This window comes from Cyanistes caeruleus, chromosome 1 (genome assembly GCF_971803275.1).
Source record: "Cyanistes caeruleus chromosome 1, bCyaCae1.hap1.1, whole genome shotgun sequence".
Taxonomy (NCBI): domain Eukaryota; kingdom Metazoa; phylum Chordata; class Aves; order Passeriformes; family Paridae; genus Cyanistes; species Cyanistes caeruleus.
The window spans coordinates 1057318-1081473 of NC_141701.1; the positions used below are offsets into that span (position 1 = coordinate 1057318).

Genomic DNA, 24156 nt, shown 5'->3' on the forward strand with positions numbered 1-24156 from the left:
GGTGACACTGGGATGGTGACAATGGTGACACTGGTGTGACGCTGGGATGTTGACACTGGGATGGTGACAATGGTGACACTGCGATGGTGGCACTGGGGTGCTGACACTGGGATGGTGACAGTGGTGACACTGATGTGGCACTGGGATGGTGACACTGGGATGGTGACAATGGTGACACTGCGATGGTGGCACTGGGGTGCTGACACTGGGATGGTGACACTGGTGTGATACCGGTGGCACTGTGATGGTGACACTGGAATGGTGACACCGGTGACACTGGTGTGACACTGGTGACACTGGGATGGTGACAATGGTGACACTGCGATGGTGGCACTAGGGTGGTGACACTGGGATGGTGACACTGGGATGGTGACACTGGTGTGACACTGGTGTGATACCGGTGGCACTGGGATGGTGACAATGGTGGCACTGGTGTGGCACTGGGATGGTGACACTGGGGTGGTGACACTGGTGTGACACCGGTGGCACTGGGATGGTGACACTGGGATGGTGACACTGGTGTGACACTGGGATGGTGACACTGGGATGGTGACAGTGGGATGGTGACAGTGGTGACACTGGTGTGGCACTGGGGTGGTGACACTGGGATGGTGACAATGGTGACACTGGTGTGGCACTGGGATGGTGACACTGGGGTGGTGACACTGGTGTGACACCGGTGGCACTGGGATGGTGACACTGGGATGGTGACACTGGGATGGTGACAATGGTGACACTGGGATGGTGACAGTGGGATGGTGACAGTGGTGACACTGGTGTGGCACTGGGGTGGTGACACTGGGATGGTGACAGTGGTGACACTGGTGTGACACTGGGGTGGTGACACTGGGGTGACACTGGGATGGTGACAGTCGGATGGTGACACTGGTGACACTGGGATGTTGACACTGGGATGGTGACAATGGTGACACTGGTGTGACACTGGGGTGGTGACACTGGGATGGTGGCACTGGGATGGTGACACTGGGATGTTGACACTGGGATGGTGACAATGGTGGCACTGGGATGGTGGCACTGGGATGGTGGCACTGGGATGGTGACAGTGGTGACACTGGGATGGTGGCACTGGGATGGTGGCACTGGGATGGTGACAGTGGTGACACTGGGATGGTGGCACTGGGATGGTGACACTGGGATGTTGACACTGGGATGGTGACACTGGGATGGTGACAATGGTGACACTGGTGTGGCACTGGTGGCACTGGGGTGGTGACACTGGGATTGTGACAATGGTGACACCGGTGTGGCACTGGTGGCACTGGGGGAGGGCTTTGTCAGGTTTGTCACAGCACCCTGAGGTGACACTTTGGGGTCCCTGGGGGGGGTGGGGACTTGGCAAACACAAACTGGTCCAAACTGGTCCATACTGGTCCTAACTGGTTCCGAACTGGTCCCACAGTGGTCCAAAGTGGTCGAAACTGGTCTCAAACTGGTGTCACACTGGTTCTTACTGTCCTAAACTGGTCCCAAACTGGACCATACTGGTCCCAACCGGTCCGTGCTGGTCCAAACTGGTCCCAAACTGGTCCTTACTGGTGTCACTCTGCTTCTTACTGTCCTAAACTGGTCCGCACTGGCCCAAACTGGTCCGCACTGGTGGCCCCGAGCACGCGCCGCCCCGCGCGCGCTCCCTCCACAAGCCCCGCCCCTCAAGATCCTCCCACTCTCGCTCAGCCTTCCCATTGGTCCATTCCCCAGTGACGTCATATGACCACGCCCCCTCCACCGGCAGCTGACGGCGCTGCCGTTGAAGTCCCCGCCCCCAACCCAAACCCCGCCTTCCCATTGGCCTCCTCACCCTTCGCTCCTCCCTCTCCGCCCTCTCATTGGCTCCCCTCCTTCCCGCCCCGCCTCTCGCGCTCTCTGATTGGATGCACCCTCTGAGGGGAAGCCGTGAGGGGAGGCCAAGATGGCGGCGGGGTGAGGCGGCGGCGATGGCGGCGATGTCCGGGGCGGAGGAGCGCGATGCCGGCGGCGGCCCCGCCGCTCCCTCCGCTCCTTCCGCGGCTCCTCCCGGCCCCGCAGCTCCGGCCGCGCTCGGCGGTGAAGGCGGCGGCGCCGAGGAAGCGGCGGCGCTGCTGTTGGAGGCGGGCGCGGATCCCGACGCGCCGCCCAAGAAGCGGCTGAGGACGGCCGGGAGCGGCGGCGGCGGCGCGGAGGGGGCGGCGGGCAGCGTGAAGCTGGAGGAGCGGCTCTACTCCGTGCTCTGCTGCACCGTGTGCCTCGATCTGCCCAAGGCTTCCGTCTATCAGGTACGGGGACAGCCTTGGGGACACGGCCACGAGCGGCGGTGGCACCGGGACTGGGCCGGGGTGGCACCGGGACAGGGCCCGGGTGGCACCGGGACAGGGCCCAGGTGGCACCGGGACAGGGCTCGGGTGGCACCGGGACAGGGCCCAGGTGGCACCGGGACAGGGCCCGGGTGGCACCGGGACAGAGCTCGGGTGGCACCGGGACAGAGCTCGGGTGGCACCGGGACAGAGCTCGGGTGGCACCGGGACAGGGCCCGGGTGGCACCGGGACTGGGCCCGGGTGGCACCGGGACAGGGCGCGGGTGGCACCGGGACAGGGCCCGGGTGGCACCGGGACAGGGCTGGGGTGGCACCGGGACAGGGCCCGGGTGGCACCGGGACAGGGCTCGGGTGGCACCGGGACAGGGCCCGGGTGGCACCGGGACACGGCTCGGGTGGCACCGGGACAGGGCTGTGGTGGCACCGGGACAGAGCTCGGGTGGCACCGGGACAGGGCCCTGAGGGGATGGGGACGCTGGTGAGGCAGCGCCACCTCCTTGGGAACATCACTTTGGGGACAGGGGGACAGCCCTGGTGGCACTGGGACACCCCTTGGGGACAGGAACACCCCATTGGGGACACCCTTGGTGGCACTGGGACACCCCTTTGGGGACAGGGGGACACCCCTGGGGACACTGCCACCCCGCCTTGGGGACATGGGGACACCCCTGGTGGCACTGGGACACCCCCTGGGGACAGGCGCACCACATTGGGGACACCCCTGGTGGCACTGGGACACCCCTGGTGACACTGGGACACCTTTTAGGGACATTGGGACATCCCTGGTGGCACTGCCACCCCCCTTGGGGACAGGGACACCCCATTGGGGACACTCCTGGTGGCACTGGGGCTTGCACTGGGGACGCTGGGACATCCCTGGTGGCACTGCCATCCCCCCTTGGGGTCAGGGACACTGCACTGGGGACACCCCTGGTGGCACTGGGACTTGCACTGGGGACACTGGGAGAACTCTGGTGGCACTGTCACCCCTCACTGGGGACACTGGGACACTCCTGGTGGCACTGGGACATCCCTGGTGGCACTGCCACCCCCCAATGGGGACATGGGGACACCCCTGGTGGCACTGAGACCCCCTTGGGGACAGGGACACCCCATTGGGGACAATCCTGGTGGCACTGGGACATGCACTGGGGACACTGGGACAGCTCTGGTGGCACTGCCATCCCTCATTGGGGACATGGGGACACCCCTGATGACACTGGGAGACCCCTTGGGGACACTGGGTCACTCCTGGTGGCACTGGGTCACTCCTGGTGGCACTGGGACACCCCTTGGGGACACTGGGACCCCCCTGGTGGCACTGCCACCCCCCCTGGGGACAGCCAGTGTCACCCCCGGGGGTTTTTGTCACCTCCTGGCTCCCCCTGGCCCTTCTGCGGTCACCTCAGGGCCACCAAACCCCCCCTCAGGGCCACCAAATACCCCCTCAGGGCCACCAAACTGTCCCAGGGCCACCAAACGTCTCTCGTGGACCACCAAACCCCTCAGGGCTACCTAAGCCCCCTCCTGGGCCACCAAGGCCTCTCATGGGCCACCAAATTGTCCCAGGGCCACCAAACCCCCACTCAGGGCCACCAAATTGTCCCAGGGCCACCAAACTGTCCCAGGGCCACCAAACCCCCACTCAGGGCCACCAAATTGTCCCAGGGCCACCAAACTGTCCCAGGGCCACCAAATCTCACCTCAGGGCCACCAAATCTCCCCTCAGGGCCACCAAACTGTCCCAGGGCCACCAAACCTCACCTCAGGGCCACCAAATACCCCCTCAGGGCCACCAAACCCTTGCTTGTCCCTTCAGGGCCACCAGACCTCCATTGTGGGCCACCAAACTTCCCTCAGGGCCACCAAAGCCCCTCTAGAGTGTCCCTGTCCCCTCCTGGGCCACCAAAGTCTCCTCTTGGGCCACCAAATGTCCCAGGGCCACCAAACCTTTCTCATGGGCCACCAAACTGTCCCGTGGCCACCAAATCCCCCCTCAGGGCCACCAAACTGTCCCAGGGCCACCAAAGCACCTCTTGGGCCACCAAATCCCCCCTCAGGGCCACCAAACGTCCCAGGGCCACCAAAGCCCCTCTTGGGCCACCAAATCCCCCCTCAGGGCCACCAAACCTCCCCCCTTGGGCCACCAAATCCCCCCTTGGGCCACCAAACGTCCCACAGGGTCACCAAATCCCTCCTCAGGGCCACCAAATCCCCTCTTGGACCACCAAACCCACTCGTTGTCCTCTCCTGGGCCACCAAACCCTCCTTTTGGGCCACCAAATCCCCCCCTTGGGCCACCAAAGCTCTTTCAGAGTGTCCCTGTCCCCTCCTGGGCCACCAAATCCCCCCTCAGGGCCACCAGATGTCTCCTCTTGGGCCACCAAATCCCCTCCTTGGGCCACCAAACCCTTCCTGGGCCACCAAACCCTTCCTGGGCCACCAAACCCCCCCTTGGGCCACCAAAGCCCCCCTTGGGCCGGGGGGGAGGTGCCGATCGATCGGATGCGGGGAGCGATTGATTACGCCTGGGGTTTGGTAACGCTGGGATTGATTAATCTCGTCTTCAGTTGGATCCTGGGATTTGTTAAAACTGGGATTAATTAATGCAGGGATTGATTAATTAACTGTGGGATTGATTAAAGGTGGGGTTAATTAATTAATGCAGGGATTGATTAATTAATCGTGGGATTTATTAAAGTAGGATTCATTAAAGATGGGATTAATTAATCCAGGGATTGATTAATTAATCGTACAATTGATTAACGATGGGATTAATAAAAGATGGGATTAATTAATCCAGGGATTGATTAATTAATCGTACAATTGATTAAAGTTGGGATTAATAAAAGATGGGATTAATTAATCCAGGGATTGATTAATTAACTGTGGGATTGATTAAAGGTGTGATTAATTAAAGATGGGATTGATTAATTAATCCAGGGATTGGTTAATTAATTGTGGGATTCATTAAAAATGAGATTAATTGAAGGTGGGATTAATTTAAAATGGGATTAATTAATCCAAGGATTAATGAATTAATTGTGGGATTGATTAAAGCAGGGATTAATTAAAGCAGGGATTAATTAGTCCAGGGATTGATTAATTAATTGTGGGATTTATTAAAGATGGGATTAATTAAAACTGTGGTTAATTAATCCAAGGGTTGATTAATTAAAGATTAAATTTATTAAAACTTGGATTAATTAATCCTGGGATTAATTAATTGTAGGATTGATAAAAAATGGGATTAATTAAAGATGGCATTAATTAAAGATGGGATTAATTAGTCCAGGGATTCATTAATTAATTGTGGGATTGATTAAAGATGGGATTGATTAATCCAGATATTGATTAATTAATTGTGGGGTTTATTAAAAATGAGACTAATTAAAGATGGGATTAATTAACCCAGGGATTCGTTAATTAACTGTGGGATTGATTAAAGCAGGGATTAATTAAAACCAGGATGAATTAATCCCAGGATGGGATCAAATCCGGGATTTATTAATCCCAGGATTTAATTAAACCTGGGATTAATTAATGCAGGCCTCGATTAATTAATTCAGGGATTGATTTAATTAACGAAGCACTAATTAATTAATGAAATCCAGGATCTCTCCCTCTCCATTCCCATCTTTTCCGGGCAAAATTCCCAATTTTTTCCCGTTTTTTCCATCGTTTCGGAGGAGAATTCCCACCTTTTTTTTGGGAATTCCCATTTTTTTTTAGGAATTCCCGTGGATTTTTGGGGAATTCCCAACTTTTTTTTGGGAATTTCCAATTTTTATTCTGGGAATTCCCATTTTTGGGGGGGGAATTTCCATTTATTTCTGGGAAATTCCCAACTTTTTTTCTGGGAATTCCCAACTTTTTTTCTGGGAATTCCCATTTTTTTTTAGGAATTCTTGTGGATTTTTTGGGAATTCCCTTTTTTTTTTTAGGAATTCTTGTGGATTTTTTAATGAATCCCATGAATTTTCTGGGAATTCCCAACTTTTTTTTCTGGGAATTCCCATTTATTTTTCTGGGAATTTCCATTTTTTTTAAGGAATTATCATTTTTTCTTGGAATTCCCATGGATTTTTTGGGAATTCTTATCATTTTTTTGGAATTCCAATTCATTTTTTTACGAGTTCCCATCAATTTTTATGGGAATTCCCAACTTTTTTTACGGGAATTCCCATTTTTTTAAGGAATTCCATGGATTTTTTTTGGGATAAATAAATAAAAAAAAAATAAAAAAAAAAAAATCCCAAAAAATCCCCCAAAAATCATTAAAATATCCAAAAAAATTCCCAAAAATCCCCAAAAAATCCCCCCAAAATGATTAAAAAATCAAAAAAAATCCCAAAAAATCCCAAAAAAATCCCCCCAAAAATCCCCAAAAAATCATTAAAAAATCCAAAAAAAATCCCAAAAAGTCCCAGAAAAATCCCTCAAAAAATTCCCAAGAATCCTGAAAAATCCCTAAAAAATCCCAAAAAATCCCCAAAAAATCATTAAAATATCCAAAAAAATTCCCAAAAATCCCCAAAAAATCCCCCAAAAATCATCAAAAAATCAAAAAAAATCCCAAAAAATCCCAAAACATCCCTAAAAAATCCCCCAAAAATCCCAAAAAAATCCCAAAAAATCCAAAAAAAATCCCCAAAAATCCCCCAATAATCGAAAAAAAATCCCAAAAAATCCCCCAAAAATCCCCCAAAAATCAAAAAAAAATCCCCAAAAATAAAAAAAAAATCCCAAAAAAATCCCCCAAAAATAAAAAAAAATCCCCAAAAATACCCCAAAAAAATCCCCAAAAAACTAAAAAAATAAAAAAAAATCCCCCAAAAATACCCAAAAATACCGAAAAAAATCCCAAAAAATCCCAAACAAATAAAAAAAAATCCCCCAAAAATCCCAAAAAAATCCCCAAAAATCCCCAAAAAATAAAAAAAATCCAAAAAAATCCCCCAAAAATCGTCAAAAATCCCCAAAAAATCATCAAAAATCCCCAAAAAATTGCCAAAAATTCCCAAAAAATCCCAAAAAAATCCCCAAAAAATCGCCAAAAATTCCCAAAAAAATCTCAAAAAATCCCCAAAAAATCCCCAAAAAATACCCAAAAATACAAAAAAAAAATTCCCAAAAAATCCCAAAAAATAAAAAAAAATCCCTCAAAAATCCCCAAAAAATCCCCAAAAATCCCAAAAAAATCAAAAAAAAAAAAAATCCCCAAAAAATCCCCAAAAAATCCCCCCAAAATTCCCAAAAAAATCCCCAAAAAATCCAAAAAAATCCCCAAAAAAACCCCAGAAAAACCCCAAAAAATCTCAAAAAAATCCCAAAAAAATAAAAAAAAAATCCCCAAAAAATCCCAAAAAATCCCCAAAAATCCCCTAAAAATGCCCATTATTTTTGCATCCCTCAGTGCACCAACGGGCACCTGATGTGCGCCGGCTGTTTCATCCACCTGCTGGGGAAAAGATGGGAAAACAGGAAATTGGGATGGGGAAAAACGATGAGAAATGGGGAATATTAGGGATAAATAATGGGGAAAAATGGGGATAAAAAAGGTGGGAAAATGAAGAAAAAAGATGAGAGAAAAATGCTAAAAAAACCCTGAAAAGCAATAAAAAAATCATTAAATAATCCCCAAAAAATCCCCAAAAAATCCCCAAAAAATCATTAAAAAAATCCAAAAAATTTCCCAAAAATCCCCCAAAAATCCCCCAAAAATAAAAAAAAAATCCCAAAACATCCCCAAAAAATAATAAAAAAAATCTCCCCCAAAAATCTAAAAAAAATCCGAAAAAAATGCCAAAAAATCCTAAAAAAATCCTCCAAAAAATCCCCAAAAAATCATTAAAAAATCCAAAAAAATTCCCAAAAATCCCCAAAAAATCCCCCCAAAAAATCCCCAAAAAATCATTAAAAAATCAAAAAAAATTCCCAAAAATCCCCAAAAAATCCCCCAAAAAATCCCCAAAAAATCATTTAAAAATAAAAAAAAAAATCCCCAAAAATCCCAAAAAAATCATTAAAAAATCAAAAAAAATCCCAAAAAATCCCCAAAAAATCCCCAAAAAATCCAAAAAAAATCCCCCCAAAATAAAAAAAAAATCCCAAAAAATCCCCAAAAATCCCCAAAAAATCCCCTAAAAATCCCCCAAAAATCAAAAAAAAATCCCAAAAAATCCCCCAAAAATCAAAAAAAAATCCCCAAAAAATCCCAAAAAATTCCCTAAAAATCCCCAAAAATCCCCTAAAAATGCCCATTATTTTTGCATCCCTCAGTGCACCAACGGGCACCTGATGTGCGCCGGCTGTTTCATCCACCTGCTGGCGGATTCGCGGCTGAAGGAGGAGCAGGCCACGTGTCCCAACTGTCGCTGTGAGATCTCCAAGAGCCTGTGCTGCCGCAACCTGGCCGTGGAGAAAGCGGTCAGCGAGCTGCCCGCCGAGTGCGGCTTCTGCGCGCGCCAGTTCCCCCGCTCCCTGCTCGAGAGGCACCAGAAGGAGGAGTGCCAGGACAGGTGGGAAAAATGGGGTGGTTTGGGGGAATTTGGGGAATTTTTGGGGATTTTTTTGGGGGGATTTTTGGGGATTTTTTGGGATTTTTTGGAAATTTTTTTTTATTTTTTGGGGATTTTTTGGGGATTTTTTTTGATTTTTTGGGGATTTTTTAGGGATTTTTTGGGGTTTTTCTGGGGGTTTTTTGGGGATTTTTTTGGATTTTTGGGGGATTTTTTTGGGAATTTTTGGGGGATTTTTTGGGAATTTTTGGCGATTTTTTGGGGATTTTTTGAGATTTTTTTGGTAATTTTTTTTGATTTTTTGGGGATTTTTTGGGGATTTTTTTTGATTTTTTGGGGATTTTTTAGGGATTTTTTGGGGTTTTTCTGGGGGTTTTTTGGGGATTTTTTTGGATTTTTGGGGGATTTTTTTGGGAATTTTTGGGGGATTTTTTGGGAATTTTTGGCGATTTTTTGGGGATTTTTTGAGATTTTTTTGGGAATTTTTGGCGATTTTTTGGGGATTTTTTTGGGATTTTTTGGGAATTTTTGGCGATTTTTTGGGGATTTTTGACGATTTTTTTGGGATTTTTGACGATTTTTTGGGGATTTTTTTTATTTTTTGAGGATTTTTTGGGGATTTTTTTTTTTTTGATTTTTTGGGATTTTTTATGATTTTTGGGGGTTTTTTTGGGGGATTTTTTTGATTTTTTGGGGATTTTTGGGGATTTTTTTTGGATTTTTTTGGGGTTTTTTTTTATTTTTTTGGGATTTTTTGGGATTTTTTGGGGAATTTTGGGGGATTTTTTTGGGATTTGTTTTTGATTTTTTTGGGCTTTTTTTTTCTATTTTGGGCGGATTTTTGGGGATTTTTTTCAGATTTTTTTTCAGATTTTTTTAAAATTTTTTTTTAAATTTTGTGGGACTTTTTGGTGATTTTTTGGGAGGATTTTTTGGGATTTTATTTCAGATTTTTTGGGATTTTTCCCAAAAATTCCCCAAATTCCTCCTGGAGCGGCACCGGAAGCTGCAGGGCCAGGACAGGCAAAGGCTGGGAATGATCTCAGTGGAATTGGGGAGGATTTTTTGGGAATTCTGGGTGGGTTTTTTCTGCATTTCTCCCAAATTTCCCACTCTCCTTTTCTAAATTTTTTCCCAATTTTTTCCCAGTTTTTCCCCAGTTTTTCCCCAAATTTTCCCAATTTTTTCCCAGCTTTTTCCCCAATTTTTCCCCAAAATTTTCCCGTTTTTCCCCAAATTTTCCCCGCAATTTTTCCCCCAACTTTTCCTCCATTTTTCCTCAATTTCCCCTTATTTTCCCAAAATTTTTTCCCCATTTTTTGCCCACATTTTCCCCATTTTTTTCCTAATTTTTCCTGAATTTTCCTCAAAATTGTTTCAATTTTTTTTCCAAACTTTTCCCTAATTTTTCCCCCAAATTTCTCCCAATTTTCACCCAAATTTCTCCCAATTTTTTCCCAATTTTTTCCCCAAATTTTTCCCAATTTTTTCCCAAATTATTCTCAAATTTTTCTCAATTTTTTCCAAATTTTTCCCAATTTTCCCCCATTTTTTTCCCAATTTTTCCCCCAAATTTCTCCCAATTTTCACCCAAATTTTTCCCAGGTTTCCCCCAGATCTTCCCCAATTTTTTCCCATTTTTTCCCCAAATCTTCCCCAATTTTTTCCCATTTTTCCCCTAAATTCTCCCCATTTTTTTCCCAAATTATTCTCAATTTTTTCTCAATTTTTTTCCAAATTTCTCCCAATTTCTCCCCGCTTTTTCCCAATTTTCCCCCCAAATTTTCCCCAAATTTCTCTCAATTTTCGCCCAAATTTCTCCCAATTTTTTCTCATTTATTTCCCAAATTTCCCCCAATTTCCCCCCAAATTTCTCCCAATTTTTCCCAATTTTTTTCCAATTTTTCCCCAATTTTCCCCCAAATTTCTCCCAAATTTCTCCCAATTTTTTCCTAATTTTTTCCCTATTTTTTCCCCAATTTTTTCCCAATTTTCCCCCAAATTTCTCCCAAATTTTCCCCAATTTTTCCCCAAATTTTCCCCAATTTTTTCCCAATTTTCCCCCAAATTTCTCCCAAATTTTCCCCAATTTTTCCCCAAATTTTCCCCAATTTTTCCCCAATTTTTCCCCAATTTTCCCCCAAATTTCTCCCAAATTTTCCCCAATTTTTCCCCCACTTTTCCCCAAATTTTCCCCAAATTTCTCCCAATTTTTCCCAAATTTTCCTCAAATTTCTCCCAAATTTTCCCCAATTTTTCCCCAAATTTTTCCCAATTTTTTCCCAATTTTCCCCCAAATTTCTCCCAAATTTTCCCCAATTTCTCCCAATTTTCCCCCAAATTTCTCCCAATTTTCCCCCAAATTTCTCCCAATTTTTCCCCAATTTTTCCCCAATTTTTTCCAATTTTCCCCAATTTTTCCCAATTTTCCCCCAAATTTCTCCCAATTTTTCCCCAAATTTTCCCCAATTTTTTCCCAAATTATTTTCAAATTTTTCTCAATTTTTTCCAAATTTTTCCCCAAATTTCTCCCAAATTTTCCCCAATTTTTCCCCAATTTTCCCCCAATTTTCCCCCAAATTTCTCCCAATTTTTTCCCTATTTTTTCCCTATTTTTTCCCCAATTTTTCCCCAATTTTCCCCCTATTTTTCCCCAATTTTTCCCCAATATTTCCCCAATTTTCCCCAACTTTTCCTGAGTTTCCCCCCCCATTCCGTGTGTTTTGCTGTCCCCTCAGGGTGACCCAGTGCCAGTCCCAGCGCATCGGCTGCCCCTGGCAGGGCCCTTTCCACCACCTCCATTGCTTCCCAATTTCTTCCCAAATTCTCCCCAATTTCTTCCCAAATTATTCTCAAATTTTTCCCAATTTTTTTCCAAATTTCTCCCAATTTTCCCCCATTTTTTTTCCAATTTTTCCCCCAAGTTTTTTCCCAATTTTTCCCCCAAATTTCTCCCAATTTTCCCCAAATTTCTCCCAATTTTTTCCCATTTTTTCCCCCAATTTTTCCCAGTTTTCCCCCAAATCTTCCCTGTTTTTTTCCCATTTTTTCCCCAAATTTTCCCCAATTTTTTCCCAAATTATTCTCAATTTTTCCCAATTTTCCCCCCATTTTTTCCCCAAATTTCTCCCAATTTTCGCCCAAATTTCTCCCAATTTTTTCCCATTTTTTTCCCAAATTTTTCCCAGTTTTCCCCCAAATCTTCCCCAATTTTTTCCCATTTTTTCCCCCAAATTTTCCCCAATTTTTTCCCAAATTATTTTCAAATTTTTCTCAATTTTTTCCAAATTTTCCCCCAAATTTTCCCCAATTTTTCCCCAATTTTTCCCCAATTTTTCCCCAATTTTCCCCCAATTTTCCCCCAAATTTCTCCCAATTTTTCCCTATTTTTTCCCTATTTTTTCCCCAATTTTTCCCCAATTTTCCCCCAAATTTTCCCCAGCTTTTCCCGAGTTTCTCCCCCCCATTCCGTGTGTTTTGCTGTCCCCTCAGGGTGACCCAGTGCCAGTCCCAGCGCATCGGCTGCCCCTGGCAGGGCCCTTTCCACCACCTCCATTGCTTCCCAATTTCTTCCCAAATTCTCCCCAAGTTTTTCCCAAATTATTCTCAAATTTTTCTCAATTTTTTTCCAAATTTCTCCCAATTTTTCCCCATTTTTCCCCCAAATCTTTTCCAATTTTTTCCAATTTTTTCCCCAAATTTTCCCCAATTTTTTCCCAATTTTCCCTCAAATTTTTCCCATTTATTTCCCAATTTTTCCCCAATTTTTCCCCAATTTCCCCCAACTTTTCCCGAGTTTTTCCCAACCATTCCGTGTGTTTTGCTGTCCCCTCAGGGTGACGCAGTGCAAGTACAAGCGCATCGGCTGCCCCTGGCAGGGCCCTTTCCACGAGCTCTCCGTGCACGAATCCGAGTGCGCCCACCCGGCCAAAACGGGCAACGAGCTGATGGAGATCCTGGACGAGATGGACCAGAGCCGCCAGAAGGAGATGCAGCTCTACAACTCCATCTTCAGCCTGCTCAGCTTCGAGAAGATCGGCTACACCGGTACGGGAAACGCCCGAATTCCAGGGATTTCCTGGGAATTCCACAAAATTCCGGGAGTTTTTGATGGTTGGGATGGGTTTTTTTTGGATTTTTGGGGGTTTTCTGGAGGCTTTTTGGGGTTTTCTGAAGGTTTCTTCAGCCTGCTCAGCTTGGAGAAGATCGGCTACACTGGTACGGGAAACGCCCGAATTCCGGGAATTCCCAAAAAATCCGGGAGTTTTTGATGGTTCCAGTGGGGTTTTTGGGATTTTTGGGGGTTTTCTGGAGGTTTTTTGGGGTTTTCTGAAGGTTTCTTCAGCCTGCTCACCTTGGAGAAGATCGGACACACCGGTACGGGAAACGCCGGAATTCCGGGAATTCCCAAAAAATCCGGGAGATTTTGATGGTTCCAATGGGGATTTTTGGGATTTTTTTAGGGATTTTTTGGGTTTTCTGAAGGTTCTCCAGGGTTTCCTGAAGGTTCTCCAGGGTTTTCCAAAGGTTTTCCAGGGCTTTCCAAAGGTTTTTTGGGGTTTTCTGAAGGTTTCTTCAGCCTGCTCAGCTTGGAGAAGATCGGCTACACCGGTACGGGAAACGCCCGAATTCTGGGAATTCCCAAAAATTCCACAAAATTCCGGGAGATTTTGATGGTTGGGATGGGTTTTTTTGGGGATTTTGGGGGGTTTTCTGGAGGTTTTTTGGGGTTTTCTGAAGGTTTCTTCAGCCTGCTCAGCTTCGAGAACATCGGCTACACCGGTACGGGAAACGCCCGAATTCCGGGAATTCCCAAAAATTCCGGGAGATTTTGATGGTTCCAATGGGGATTTTTGGGATTTTTTTAGGGATTTTTTGGGTTTTCTGAAGGTTCTCCAGGGTTTCCTGAAGGTTCTCCAGGGTTTTCCAAAGGTTTTCCAGGGCTTTCCAAAGGTTTTTTGGGGTTTTCTGAAGGTTTCTTCAGCCTGCTCAGCTTGGAGAAGATCAGATACACCGGTACGGGAAACGCCGGAATTCCAGGAATTTCCTGGGAATTCCACAAAATTCCAGGAGTTTTTGATGGTTGGGATGGGGTTTTTTTGGGATTTTTGGGGGTTTTCTGGAGGCTTTTTGGGGTTTTCTGAAGGTTTCTTCAGCCTGCTCAGCTTGGAGAAGATCAGATACACCGGTACGGGAAACGCCGGAATTCCGGGAATTCCCAAAAAATCCGGGAGATTTTGATGGTTCCAATGGGGATTTTTGGGATTTTTTTAGGGATTTTTTGGGTTTTCTGAAGGTTCTCCAGGGTTTCCTGAAGGTTCTCCAGGGTTTTCCAAAGGTTTTCCAGGGTTTTCCAAAGGTTTTTTGGGGTTTTCTGAAGGTTTCTTCAGCCTGCTCAGCTTCGAGAACATCGGCTACACCGGTACGGGAAACGCCCGAATTCCGGGAATTTCCTGGGAATTCCACAAAATTCCAGGAGTTTTTGATGGTTGGGATGGGTTTTTTTGGGGATTTTTGGGGGTTTTCTGGAGGTTTTTTGGGGTTTTCTGAAGGTTTCTTCAGCCTGCTCAGCTTGGAGAAGATCGGACACACCGGTACGGAAAACGCCCGAATTCCAGGAATTTCCTGGGAATTCCACAAAATTCCAGGAGATTTTGATGGTTGGGATGGGGTTTTTTTTGGATTTTTTTAGGGATTTTTTGGGGTTTCTGAAGTTTCTCCACGGTTCTCCAAAGTCTTTTTGGGATTTTCTGAAGTTTTCCAAAGTTTTCTGAAAGTTTTCCAGAGTTTTCTGAAGTTTTTTGGGATTTTCTGAAGGTTTTGTGGGGTTTCCTGAAGGTTCTCCAGGGTTTTCCAAAGGTTTTCCAGAGTTGTCTGAAGTTTTTTGGGGTTTCCTGAAGGTTCTCCAGGGTTTTCCAAAGGTTTTCCAGGGTTTTCCAAAGGTTTTTTGGGATTTTCTGAAGGTTTTGTGGGGTTTCCTGAAGGTTCTCTAGGGTTTTCCAAACGTTTTCCAAAGGTTTTCCAGGGTTTTCCAAAGGTTTTCCAGAGTTTTCTGAAGTTTTTTGGGGTTTCCTGAAGGTTCTCCAGGGTTTTCCAAAGGTTTTCCAAAGGTTTTCCAGAGTTTTCTGAAGTTTTTTGGGGTTTTCTGAAAGTTTTCCAGATTTTTCCAAAGCTTTTCCAGGGTTTTCCAAAGGTTTTTTGGGATTTTCTGAAGGTTTTGTGGGGTTTCCTGAAGGTTCTCTAGGGTTTTCCAAAGCTTTTCCAGGGTTTTCCAAAGGTTTTTTGGGATTTTCTGAAGGTTTTGTGGGGTTTCCTGAAGGTTCTCTAGGGTTTTCCAAACGTTTTCCAAAGGTTTTCCAGGGTTTTCCAAAGGTTTTCCAGAGTTTTCTGAAGTTTTTTGGGGTTTCCTGAAGGTTCTCCAGGGTTTTCCAAAGGTTTTCCAAAGGTTTTCCAAAGGTTTTCCAGAGTTTTCTGAAGTTTTTTTTGGGTTTTCTGAAGGTTCTCCAGGGTTTTCCAAAGGTTCTCCAGGATTTTCTGAAGGTTCTCCAGGGTTTTCCAGAGGTTTTCCAAAGGTTTTCCAGAGTTTTCTGAAGTTTTTTGGGGTTTTCTGAAAGTTTTCCAGAGTTTTCCAAAGCTTTTCCAGGGTTTTCCCAAGGGTTTCTGAGGTTTTTGAAGGTTTCTTCAGCCTGCTCAGCTTGGAGAAGATCGGATACACCGGTACGGAAAACGCCGGAATTCCAGGAATTTCCTGGGAATTCCGCAAAATTCCGGGAGATTTTGATGGTTCCAATGAGGTTTTTTGGGATTTTTTGGTGTTTTTTAAAGGTTTTTTGGGATTTTCTGAGGGTTCTCCAAAGTTCTCCAAGGTTTTTTGAAGGTTCTTCAGGGTTTTCCAAAGTTTTCCCGGATTTTTTGAAGGTTTTCCAACGTATTTCCAAGGTTTTCTTGGGCTTTTCCAAAGATTTTCCAGAGTTTTCCAAAGGTTCTTTTGGGTTTTCCAAAGATTTTCCAGAGTTTTCCGAAGTTTTTTTGGGTTTTCTGAAAGTTTTCCAGGGTTTCCTGAAGGTTTTCCGGGATTTTCCGAAAGTTTTCCAGGGTTTTCCGAAGGTTTTTGGGGTTTTCCGTGGATTTTTTTTGGGTTTTCCCAAGGTTTTTCCAGCCTGCTCAGCTTTGAGAAAATCAATTGGATACAGAAAATCCTGGAATTCTGGGAATTCCCGGGAATTCCCGTCCGCCCGCATCGATCCCGACCGGGATTTTGGGATTTTCTGGAGCTCTCCTGTCGGAATTCCCGATTTTCCCGAGGTTTTCCCGAGGTTTTCCTGCGCTGGTGGGAAAACAAAATCCAGGATTTCTCATGGAATTCTGGAAGGAATCCCAGGATTTAGGATGGGATAAGAGAAAAAGGGAATTTGGGACAGGGAAAGTTTGGGAATTTCATCGGATAACGAAGAAAACAAAGGGGATCCTGTGAGAATTCCGGGAATTTTTCAGGATAACGACAAATCCAGGTGGGATTTGCTCAGAATTCCGGGAATTTTCTTGGATACAGCTGTTAATTCCAAGAATTCTGTGGGATAACAGCGAATCCAGCCGGGATCCGCCGATAATTCCCAAATTTTTACCGGATGACAGCAAATCCCGTTAGGATCTGCTGATAATTCCGGGAATTTTCTCAGATAAGGTTCTGGAATGGACTGGGAGGGACTGGGATAAAACTGGGAGTGACTGGGAGGGACTGGGATGGACTGGGATGGACTGGGATGGACTGGAACAGACTGGGATGGACTGGGAGTGACTGGGATGGACTGGGAGTGACTGGGATGGACTGGGATGGACTGGGAGGGACTGGGATGGACTGGGATGGACTGGGATGGACTGGGATGGACTGGGATGGACTGGGATGGACTGGGAGTGACTGGGATGGACTGGGATGGACTGGAATAGACTGGAATGGACTGGGATGGGACTGGAATGGGACTGGGAGTGACTGGGATGGACTGGGATGGACTGGGATGGACTGGAATCCCGGCTTTGGAGCATCCCAGTGATTCCAGTTTTGGATCCAGTGCTAATTGTGGGAATTTTGTCAGATAACGCTGAATCCAATTAGGATCTGCTAATTATTCCAAGAATTTTGTCAAATAACAGTAAATCCCATTGGGATCCGCAGATAATTCCAAGAATTTTGTTGGATAATGGCAAATCCAGTCAGGATCCGCTGAGAATTCCCAGTTTTTTGTCAAATAACGGCCAATTTCCATAGAATCCGCCGATAATTCCGGGATTTTTCTCGGATACCGGTGAATTTCCGTAGGATCCAGTGCTAATTTCGGGAATTCCGTTTCTCCCAGAGGTCCAGTTCCGCCCGTACCGCACCGACGACTTCATCACGCGCCGGTGCCCCGAGCCCAACCTGCCCTGGGGGCTCTGGGAGGGACTGGGATGGGACTGGGATGAACTGGGATGGACTGGGATGGACTGGGATGAACTGGAATCCCGGCTTTGGAGCATCCCAGTGATTCCAGTTTGGATCCAGTGCTGATTGCGGGAATTCCGTTTCTCCCAGAGGTCCAGTTCCGCCCGTACCGCACCGGTGATAATTCCAGGAATTTCATTGGTTAATGGCAAATCCCGTTAGGATCCATTGAAAATTCCCAGATTTTTGTCCAATAACGGCAGATTTTCAAAGAATCCGCCGATAATTCCAGGATTTTTCTCGGATACCGGTGAATTTCCATAGGATCCAGTGCTAATTCCGGGAATTCCGTTTCTCCCAGAGGTCCAGTTCCGCCCGTACCGCACCGGTGATAATTCCAAGAATTTCATTGGTTAATGCCAAATCCCGTTAGGATCCATTGAAAATTCCCAGTTTTTTGTCCAATAACGGCAGATTTCCGTAGGATCCAGTGCTAATTCTGGGAATTCCGTTTCTCCCAGAGGTCCAGTTCCGCCCGTACCGCACCGACGACTTCATCACGCGCCGGTGCCCCGAGCCCAACCTGCTCTGGGGGCTCTGGGAGGGACTGGGATGGACTGGGATGGGCTGGGAGTGACTGGGAGGGACTGGGATGGACTGGGATGGACTGGGATGGACTGGGATGGACTGGGATGGACTGGGATGGACTGGGATGGACTGGGATGGGACTGGGATGGACTGGGATGGACTGGGATGCACTGGGATGCACTGGGATGGACTGGGATGGGACTGGGATGGACTGGAATAGACTGGAATGGACTGGGATGGACTGGGAGTGACTGGAATGGACTGGGATGGGACTGGAATGGACTGGGAAGAATTGGGATGGACTGGGATGGACTGGGATGGACTGGAATCCCGGCTTTGGAGCATCCCAGTGATTCCAGTTTTGGATCCAGTGCTAATTGCGGGAATTCCGTTTCTCCCAGAGGTCCAGTTCCGCCCGTACCGCACCGACGACTTCATCACGCGCCGGTGCCCCGAGCCCAACCTGCCCTGGGGACTCTGGGAGGGACTGGGATGGACTGGAATGGGACTGGAATGGGACTGGGATGAACTGGAATCCCGGCTTTGGAGCATCCCAGTGATTCCAGTTTTGGATCCAGTGCTAATTTCGGGAATTCCGTTTCTCCCAGAGGTCCAGTTCCGCCCGTACCGCACCGGTGATAATTCCAAGAATTTCATTGGTTAATGCCAAATCCCGTTAGGATCCATTGAAAATTCCCAGATTTTTGACAAATAACGGCAGATTTCCGTAGGATCCAGTGCTAATTCTGGGAATTCCGTTTCTCCCAGAGGTCCAGTTCCGCCCGTACCGCACCGACGACTTCATCACGCGCCGGTGCCCCGAGCCCAACCTGCCCTGGGGGCTCTGGGAGGGACTGGGATGGACTGGGATGGACTGGGATGGACTGGGATGGACTGGGATGGACTGGGAGGGACTGGGATGGACTGGGATGGACTGGGATGGGACTGGGATGGGACTGGGATGGACTGGGATGGACTGGGATGAACTGGAATCCCGGCTTTGGAGCATCCCAGTGATTCCAGTTTGGATCCAGTGCTAATTCCAGGAATTCCGTTTCTCCCAGAGGTCCAGTTCCGCCCGTACCGCACCGACGACTTCATCACGCGCCTGTACTACGAGACCCCGCGCCTCACCGTCCTCAACCAGACGTGGGTGCTGAAGGCTCGCGTCAACGACTCCGAGCGCAACCCCAACCTCTCCTGCAAGCGCACGCTGAGCTTCCAGCTGATCCTCAAGAGCAAGGTGAATTCCCCCATGGAATGCTCCTTCCTCCTCCTCGAGGGGCCCTACGACGACGTCAAGATCAAGCCGGTGATTTATCACTTCGTCTTCAGCAACGAGAGCAACGAGACCGATTACATGGCGCTGCCCATCGTCGATTCGGTGGAGTGCAACAAACTGCTGGCGGCCAAGAACATCAACCTGCGCCTTTTTATATTCCAGATCCAAAAATAATAAAGGAAATGACTTTTTATGGGGGGTTTATAAAATTTTTATGGGGGGGGTTTTTGGAGGTTTTTGGGTTTTTTTGGGTTTTGAAGGGGTTTTTTTGGGGGTTTTTTAGGGATATTTTGGGGTTTTTTAGGGGTTTTTTGGGGATTTTTTAGGGTTTTTTTGGAATTTTTAGGGGTTTTTTGGGGGATTTTTTTGGGGTTTTTTAGGGGGTTTTTTGGGGGTTTTTTTGAGGATTTTTTAGGTTTTTTTTGGGTTTTTGGGGATTTTTTTTAGGGTTATTTGTGGGGTTTTTAAGGTCTTTTGCTGGGTTTTTATTTGGGTTTTTAGTTGGGGTTTTGTTGGGGATTTTTGGGGATTTTTTTTGAATTTTGGGGTTTTTTTGGGGGGTGTTTTCTTTTGTTTTTTGTGCTTTTGGGATTTTTTTGGGGATTTTTTGGGGGGATTTTTTTTATTATTTATTTTTTGGGTTTTTTTTTTGTTTTTTTTGTTTTTCTGAGTTTTCTGCTTTTCTTCTCCATTTTTGTTATTTTAGGTTTTTTTTAGGTTTTTAGGTTTTTTTGTTTGTTTAATTTTTTTTTGAGTTTTTTGTTTTCTGTTTTGGGTTTGTTTTTTGGGGTGTTTTTTTGTTTTATTTGCTTGTTTTTTTGGGTGTTTATTGTTTTCTGTGTTCTTTGGCGTTTTTTTAGTTTTTCGTTTTGTTTCTTGCTTTTTGTGTTTTTTGTTTTGTTTATCGGTTTTTGAGGGTTTTTTCAGTTTTTTGTTTTTTTGTTTTGTTTTTCAGGATTTTTTTTTTTTTAAAGTTTATTTTCTTTTTTGGTTTGGTTTTGTTTTTTGGAGGTTTTTTTGGTTGTTTTTTATTTTGTTTTTGGGGTTTTATTTTTTTGTTTTATTTTGTTTTTGGGGTTTTATTTTTTGGTTTTTTTGGGTTTTTTGGGTTTTTTATGTGCTTGGGCAGGGGGAAACGAGGGAAGGAGGAATTTTAGCGGAAAGAAGAGGAAAAGAAGAGGTCGGAAATCGGCGGAAGTCGGTGGTGACGGGACGGGAACGGGGAAAAATGGGCGGGAAGCGACAAAAATTTGGTTCGGGAGCATCAAAAAGTGGCAGAAAGTGGTGGGAATCCATCAAAAATGGGTTGAAAGTGACAAAATTTGGCTTAAAATCATCAAAAATGGCTCAAAAGTCAGAAAAAACGGTGGGAGACCAATGCAATTGCTTCAAAGTGTAAAGAAATGGTTTGAAAGTGACAAAGTTTGGCTTGAAATCATAAAAAATGGCTCAGAAGTGGCAAAAAGTGGTGGGAATCCATCAAAAGTGGTCTGAAAGTGGCAAAAATTGGCTCAAAACCGTCAAAAATGGTTTGAAAGCGACAAAATTTGGCTTGGAAGCATCGAAAATGGGTTGAAAACCATCAAAAATGGCTCACAAGTGATAAAAAATGGTGGAAAACGAATGGAATTGGCTTTAAACCTTCAAAAAACGGTTTCAAAGTGACCGAAGTGGTTAGAAAGGGACAAAAATTGGCTTGAAACCGTCAAAAATGGGTTGAAAATCATCAAAAATGGCTCAAAAGTTGTCAAAAATGGTGGAAAATGAATGGAATTGGCTTTAAACCTTCAAAAAACGGTTTCAAAGTGACCAAAGTGGTTAGAAAGGGACAAAAATTGGCTTGAAACCGTCAAAAATGGGTTGAAAATCATCAAAAATGGCTCAAAAGTGATAAAAAATGGTGGGAAATGAATGGAATTGGCTTCCAACTGTAAAGAAATTGTTTGAAAGTGACAAAATTCAGCTTGAAACCATCAAAAGTGGTTTGAAAGTGACCAAAATCTGCTTGAAACCATCAAAAATGGCACGGAAGTGGCAAAAAATGGTGGAAAATCATCGAAAGTGGTCAGAAAGACCTAAAAAATCGGCTCAAAACCGTCGGAAATGGTCGGAAAGCGACAAAATATGGCTGAAAAATCGTTAAAAATGGCTCAAAAGTCATAAAAAATGGTGGAAAATGAATGGAATTGACTTGAAACCATCAAAAAATGGTTTGAAAGTGACAAAATTTGTCTTGAAACCATCAAAAATGGGTTGAAAATCAGCAAAAGTGGCTCAAAAGTTGTCAAAAATGGTGGAAAATGAATGGAATTGGCTTTAAACCTTCAAAAAACGGTTTCAGAGTGACCGAAGTGGTTAGAAAGGGACAAAAATTGGCTTGAAACCGTCAAAAATGGGTTGAAAATCATCAAAAATGGCTCAAAAGTCATAAAAAATGGTGGGAAATGAATGGAATTGACTTGTAACCGTCAAAAAATGGTTTGAAAGTGACAAAATTTGTCTTGAAACCATCAAAAATGGGTTGAAAATCAGCAAAAGTGGCTCAAAAGTTGTCAAAAATGGTGGAAAACAAATGGAATTGGCTTGAAACCATAAAAAAATAGTTTGAAAGTGACAAAAGTGGTTTGAAAGTGACAAAAATCTTCTTGAAACCATCAAAAATGGGTTGAAAATCATCAAAAATGGCTCAAAAGTCATAAAAAATGGTGGGAAACGAATGGAATTGGCTTCCAACTGTAAAATTGTTTGAAAGTGACAAAATTTGGCTTGAAACCATCAAAAGTGGTTTGAAAGTGACCAAAATCTGCTTGAAACCATCAAAAATGGCATGGAAGTGGCAAAAAATGGTGGAAAATCATCGAAAGTGGTCAGAAAGACATAAAAAATCGGCTCGAAACCGTCGGAAATGGTCGGAAAGCGACAAAATTTGGCTGAAAAATCGTTAAAAATGGCTCAAAAGTCATAAAAAATGGTGGAAAATGAATGGAATTGACTTGAAACCATCAAAAAATGGTTTGAAAGTGACAAAATTTGTCTTGAAACCATCAAAAATGGGTTGAAAATCAGCAAAAGTGGCTCAAAAGTTGTCAAAAATGGTGGAAAATGAATGGAATTGGCTTTAAACCTTCAAAAAACGGTTTCAGAGTGACCGAAGTGGTTAGAAAGGGACAAAAATTGGCTTGAAACCGTCAAAAATGGGTTGAAAATCATCAAAAATGGCTCAAAAGTCATAAAAAATGGTGGAAAATGAATGGAATTGACTTGAAACCGTCAAAAAATGGTTTGAAAGTGACAAAAATTGTCTTGAAACCATAAAAAATGGGTTGAGAATCAGCAAAAGTGGCTCAAAAGTTGTCAAAAATGGTGGAAAACGAATGGAATTGGCCTGAAACCATCAAAAAATGGTTTGAAAGTGTCAAAAGTGGTTTGAAAGTGACAAAAATCGTTTTGAAACCATCGAAAATGGGTTGAAAATCATCAAAAATGGCTCAAAAGTCATAAAAAATGATGGGAAATTAATGGAATTATCTTGGAACCATCAAGAAATGGTTTGAAGGGGGAAATTGGATTGAAACCGTCAAAAATGGGTTGAAAATCATCAAAAGTTGTGGGAATTCAACAGAAAAGTCTTGAAACCATCAAAAATCGGCTTGAGAAGGATAAAAACGGTGGGAAAATGATGGGATTGGATTGAAACCATCAAAAAATGAGTGAAACGTCAAAAAATGGCTCCAAACTGAGGAGAAATGTCTCAAATCCCCCAAAAGTGGCCTGAAAACACCAAAAAATGGTGAAAAATCAACAGAAAGGTCGGAAAACGATCGAAAATTGGTTCAAACCCTTTGAAATCGGCTTGAAGTTGGTTTGAAGTTGTCAAAAAATGGATTGAAAGTGATAAAAATGGTTTGAAATGGAAAAAAAAGGGTCTGAAAGTGGCAAAAATGGGTGAAAAACCAAGAAAAATGTTTTGAAATCCAAAAAAAATTGGAAAAAGTGAAAAAAATGGGGCCAAAATCATCAAAAATGGGTTGAAGGTCGGAAAAAACGGTGGGAAAGCGACGGAAAAGTGGTGAAAGTGTCAAAATTTGGTTAAAAGTGACAAAAACGGGCTTGAAACGGGTAAAAATCAGCTTGAGAGCGTTGAAAATGGGTGAAACTCACCCAAAATTGGGGTGAACGCAGAAGGGAGGTCAGGAAAAGATCCAAAAATGGTTTGAAACGATGGGAAATGGATAAAAGTCCCCCCAAAAGTGGGTGAAAAGCGTCAAAATTGGCTTGAAATGGTGAAAAAATCGGTTTAAAACCATCAAAAATCGGGGGAAAAGCAATGGAAGGGTCTTGAAACCACCAAAAAATGGTTTGAAACAACCAAAAATCGGTGAAAACACAAGGGAAAAGTCTTGAAACCACCAAAAATTGATGTAAAACCAACAAAAAATTGATTTGAAACCACCAAAAATTGGACAAAAATGACCAAAAATTGGTCAAAAATCAATGGAAGGATCTTGAAACCACCAAAAATTGCTTTGAAACCACGAAAAATTGATGCAAAACCAACAAAAATGGTTTGAAACCACCAAAAATTGGTCTAAAACCTAGAGAAAGGTCTTGAAAGCACCAAAAAATGGCCTAAAATTACCAAAAATTGGTCAAAAACCAATGGAAAAGTCTTGAAACCAACAAAAATGGATCTAAAATTATCAAAAATTGGTTTTAAGCGACCAAAAATTGGTGAAAATCCAATGGAAAGGTCTCAAAACCACCAAAAATTAATCAAAACGCAACAAAAATGGTTTGAAATCACCAAAATTTGGCTTAAAATGACCAAAAATTGGTCAAAAAGCAATGGAAAGGTCTTGAAACCACCAAAAGTGGATCTAAAACCATCAAAAATCAGTTTAGAATGACCAAAAATTGGTGAAAACCCAAGAGAAAGGTCTTGAAACCACCAAAAAATGGCCAAAACCCACCAAAATTTGATGGAAAACCAATGGAAAAGTCTTAAATCATCAACAATTGGTTCAAAACCACCAA

At 44.4% G+C, this 24156-nt stretch overlaps 1 protein-coding gene across 2 annotated transcripts; it reads left to right on the plus strand.

Annotated features, from left to right (window-relative positions):
• The first annotated feature begins 1726 nt into the window (after positions 1-1726).
• ZFTRAF1 (zinc finger TRAF-type and ring finger containing 1) lies at positions 1727-19313 on the plus strand. Of its 2 annotated transcripts, none has more exons than XM_086875781.1 (4): positions 1727-2273; positions 8595-8833; positions 12669-12880; positions 17188-17502. In XM_086875781.1, the coding sequence occupies exons 1-4, from the start codon at positions 1893-1895 to the stop codon at positions 17376-17378; spliced, it is 1023 nt and encodes a 340-aa protein (XP_086731907.1). In that variant the 5' UTR covers positions 1727-1892; the 3' UTR covers positions 17379-17502. The 2 variants fall into 2 exon arrangements, with proteins under 2 accessions (XP_086731907.1, XP_086731901.1); XM_086875775.1 differs by lacking the exon at positions 17188-17502 and adding an exon at positions 18905-19313 and having other exon boundaries at positions 1769-2273.
• Positions 19314-24156: the final 4843 nt, after the last annotated feature.

Coding starts and splice junctions, on each gene's coding strand:
- ZFTRAF1 (XM_086875775.1), top strand. CDS start 1,893: ATGCACCCTCTGAGGGGAAGCCGTGAGGGGAGGCCAAGATGGCGGCGG. Junction 8,834..12,668: donor AAGGAGGAGTGCCAGGACAG/GTGGGAAAAATG, acceptor CTGTCCCCTCAG/GGTGACGCAGTGCAAGTACA. Junction 12,881..18,904: donor CGAGAAGATCGGCTACACCG/GTACGGGAAACG, acceptor CGTTTCTCCCAG/AGGTCCAGTTCCGCCCGTAC.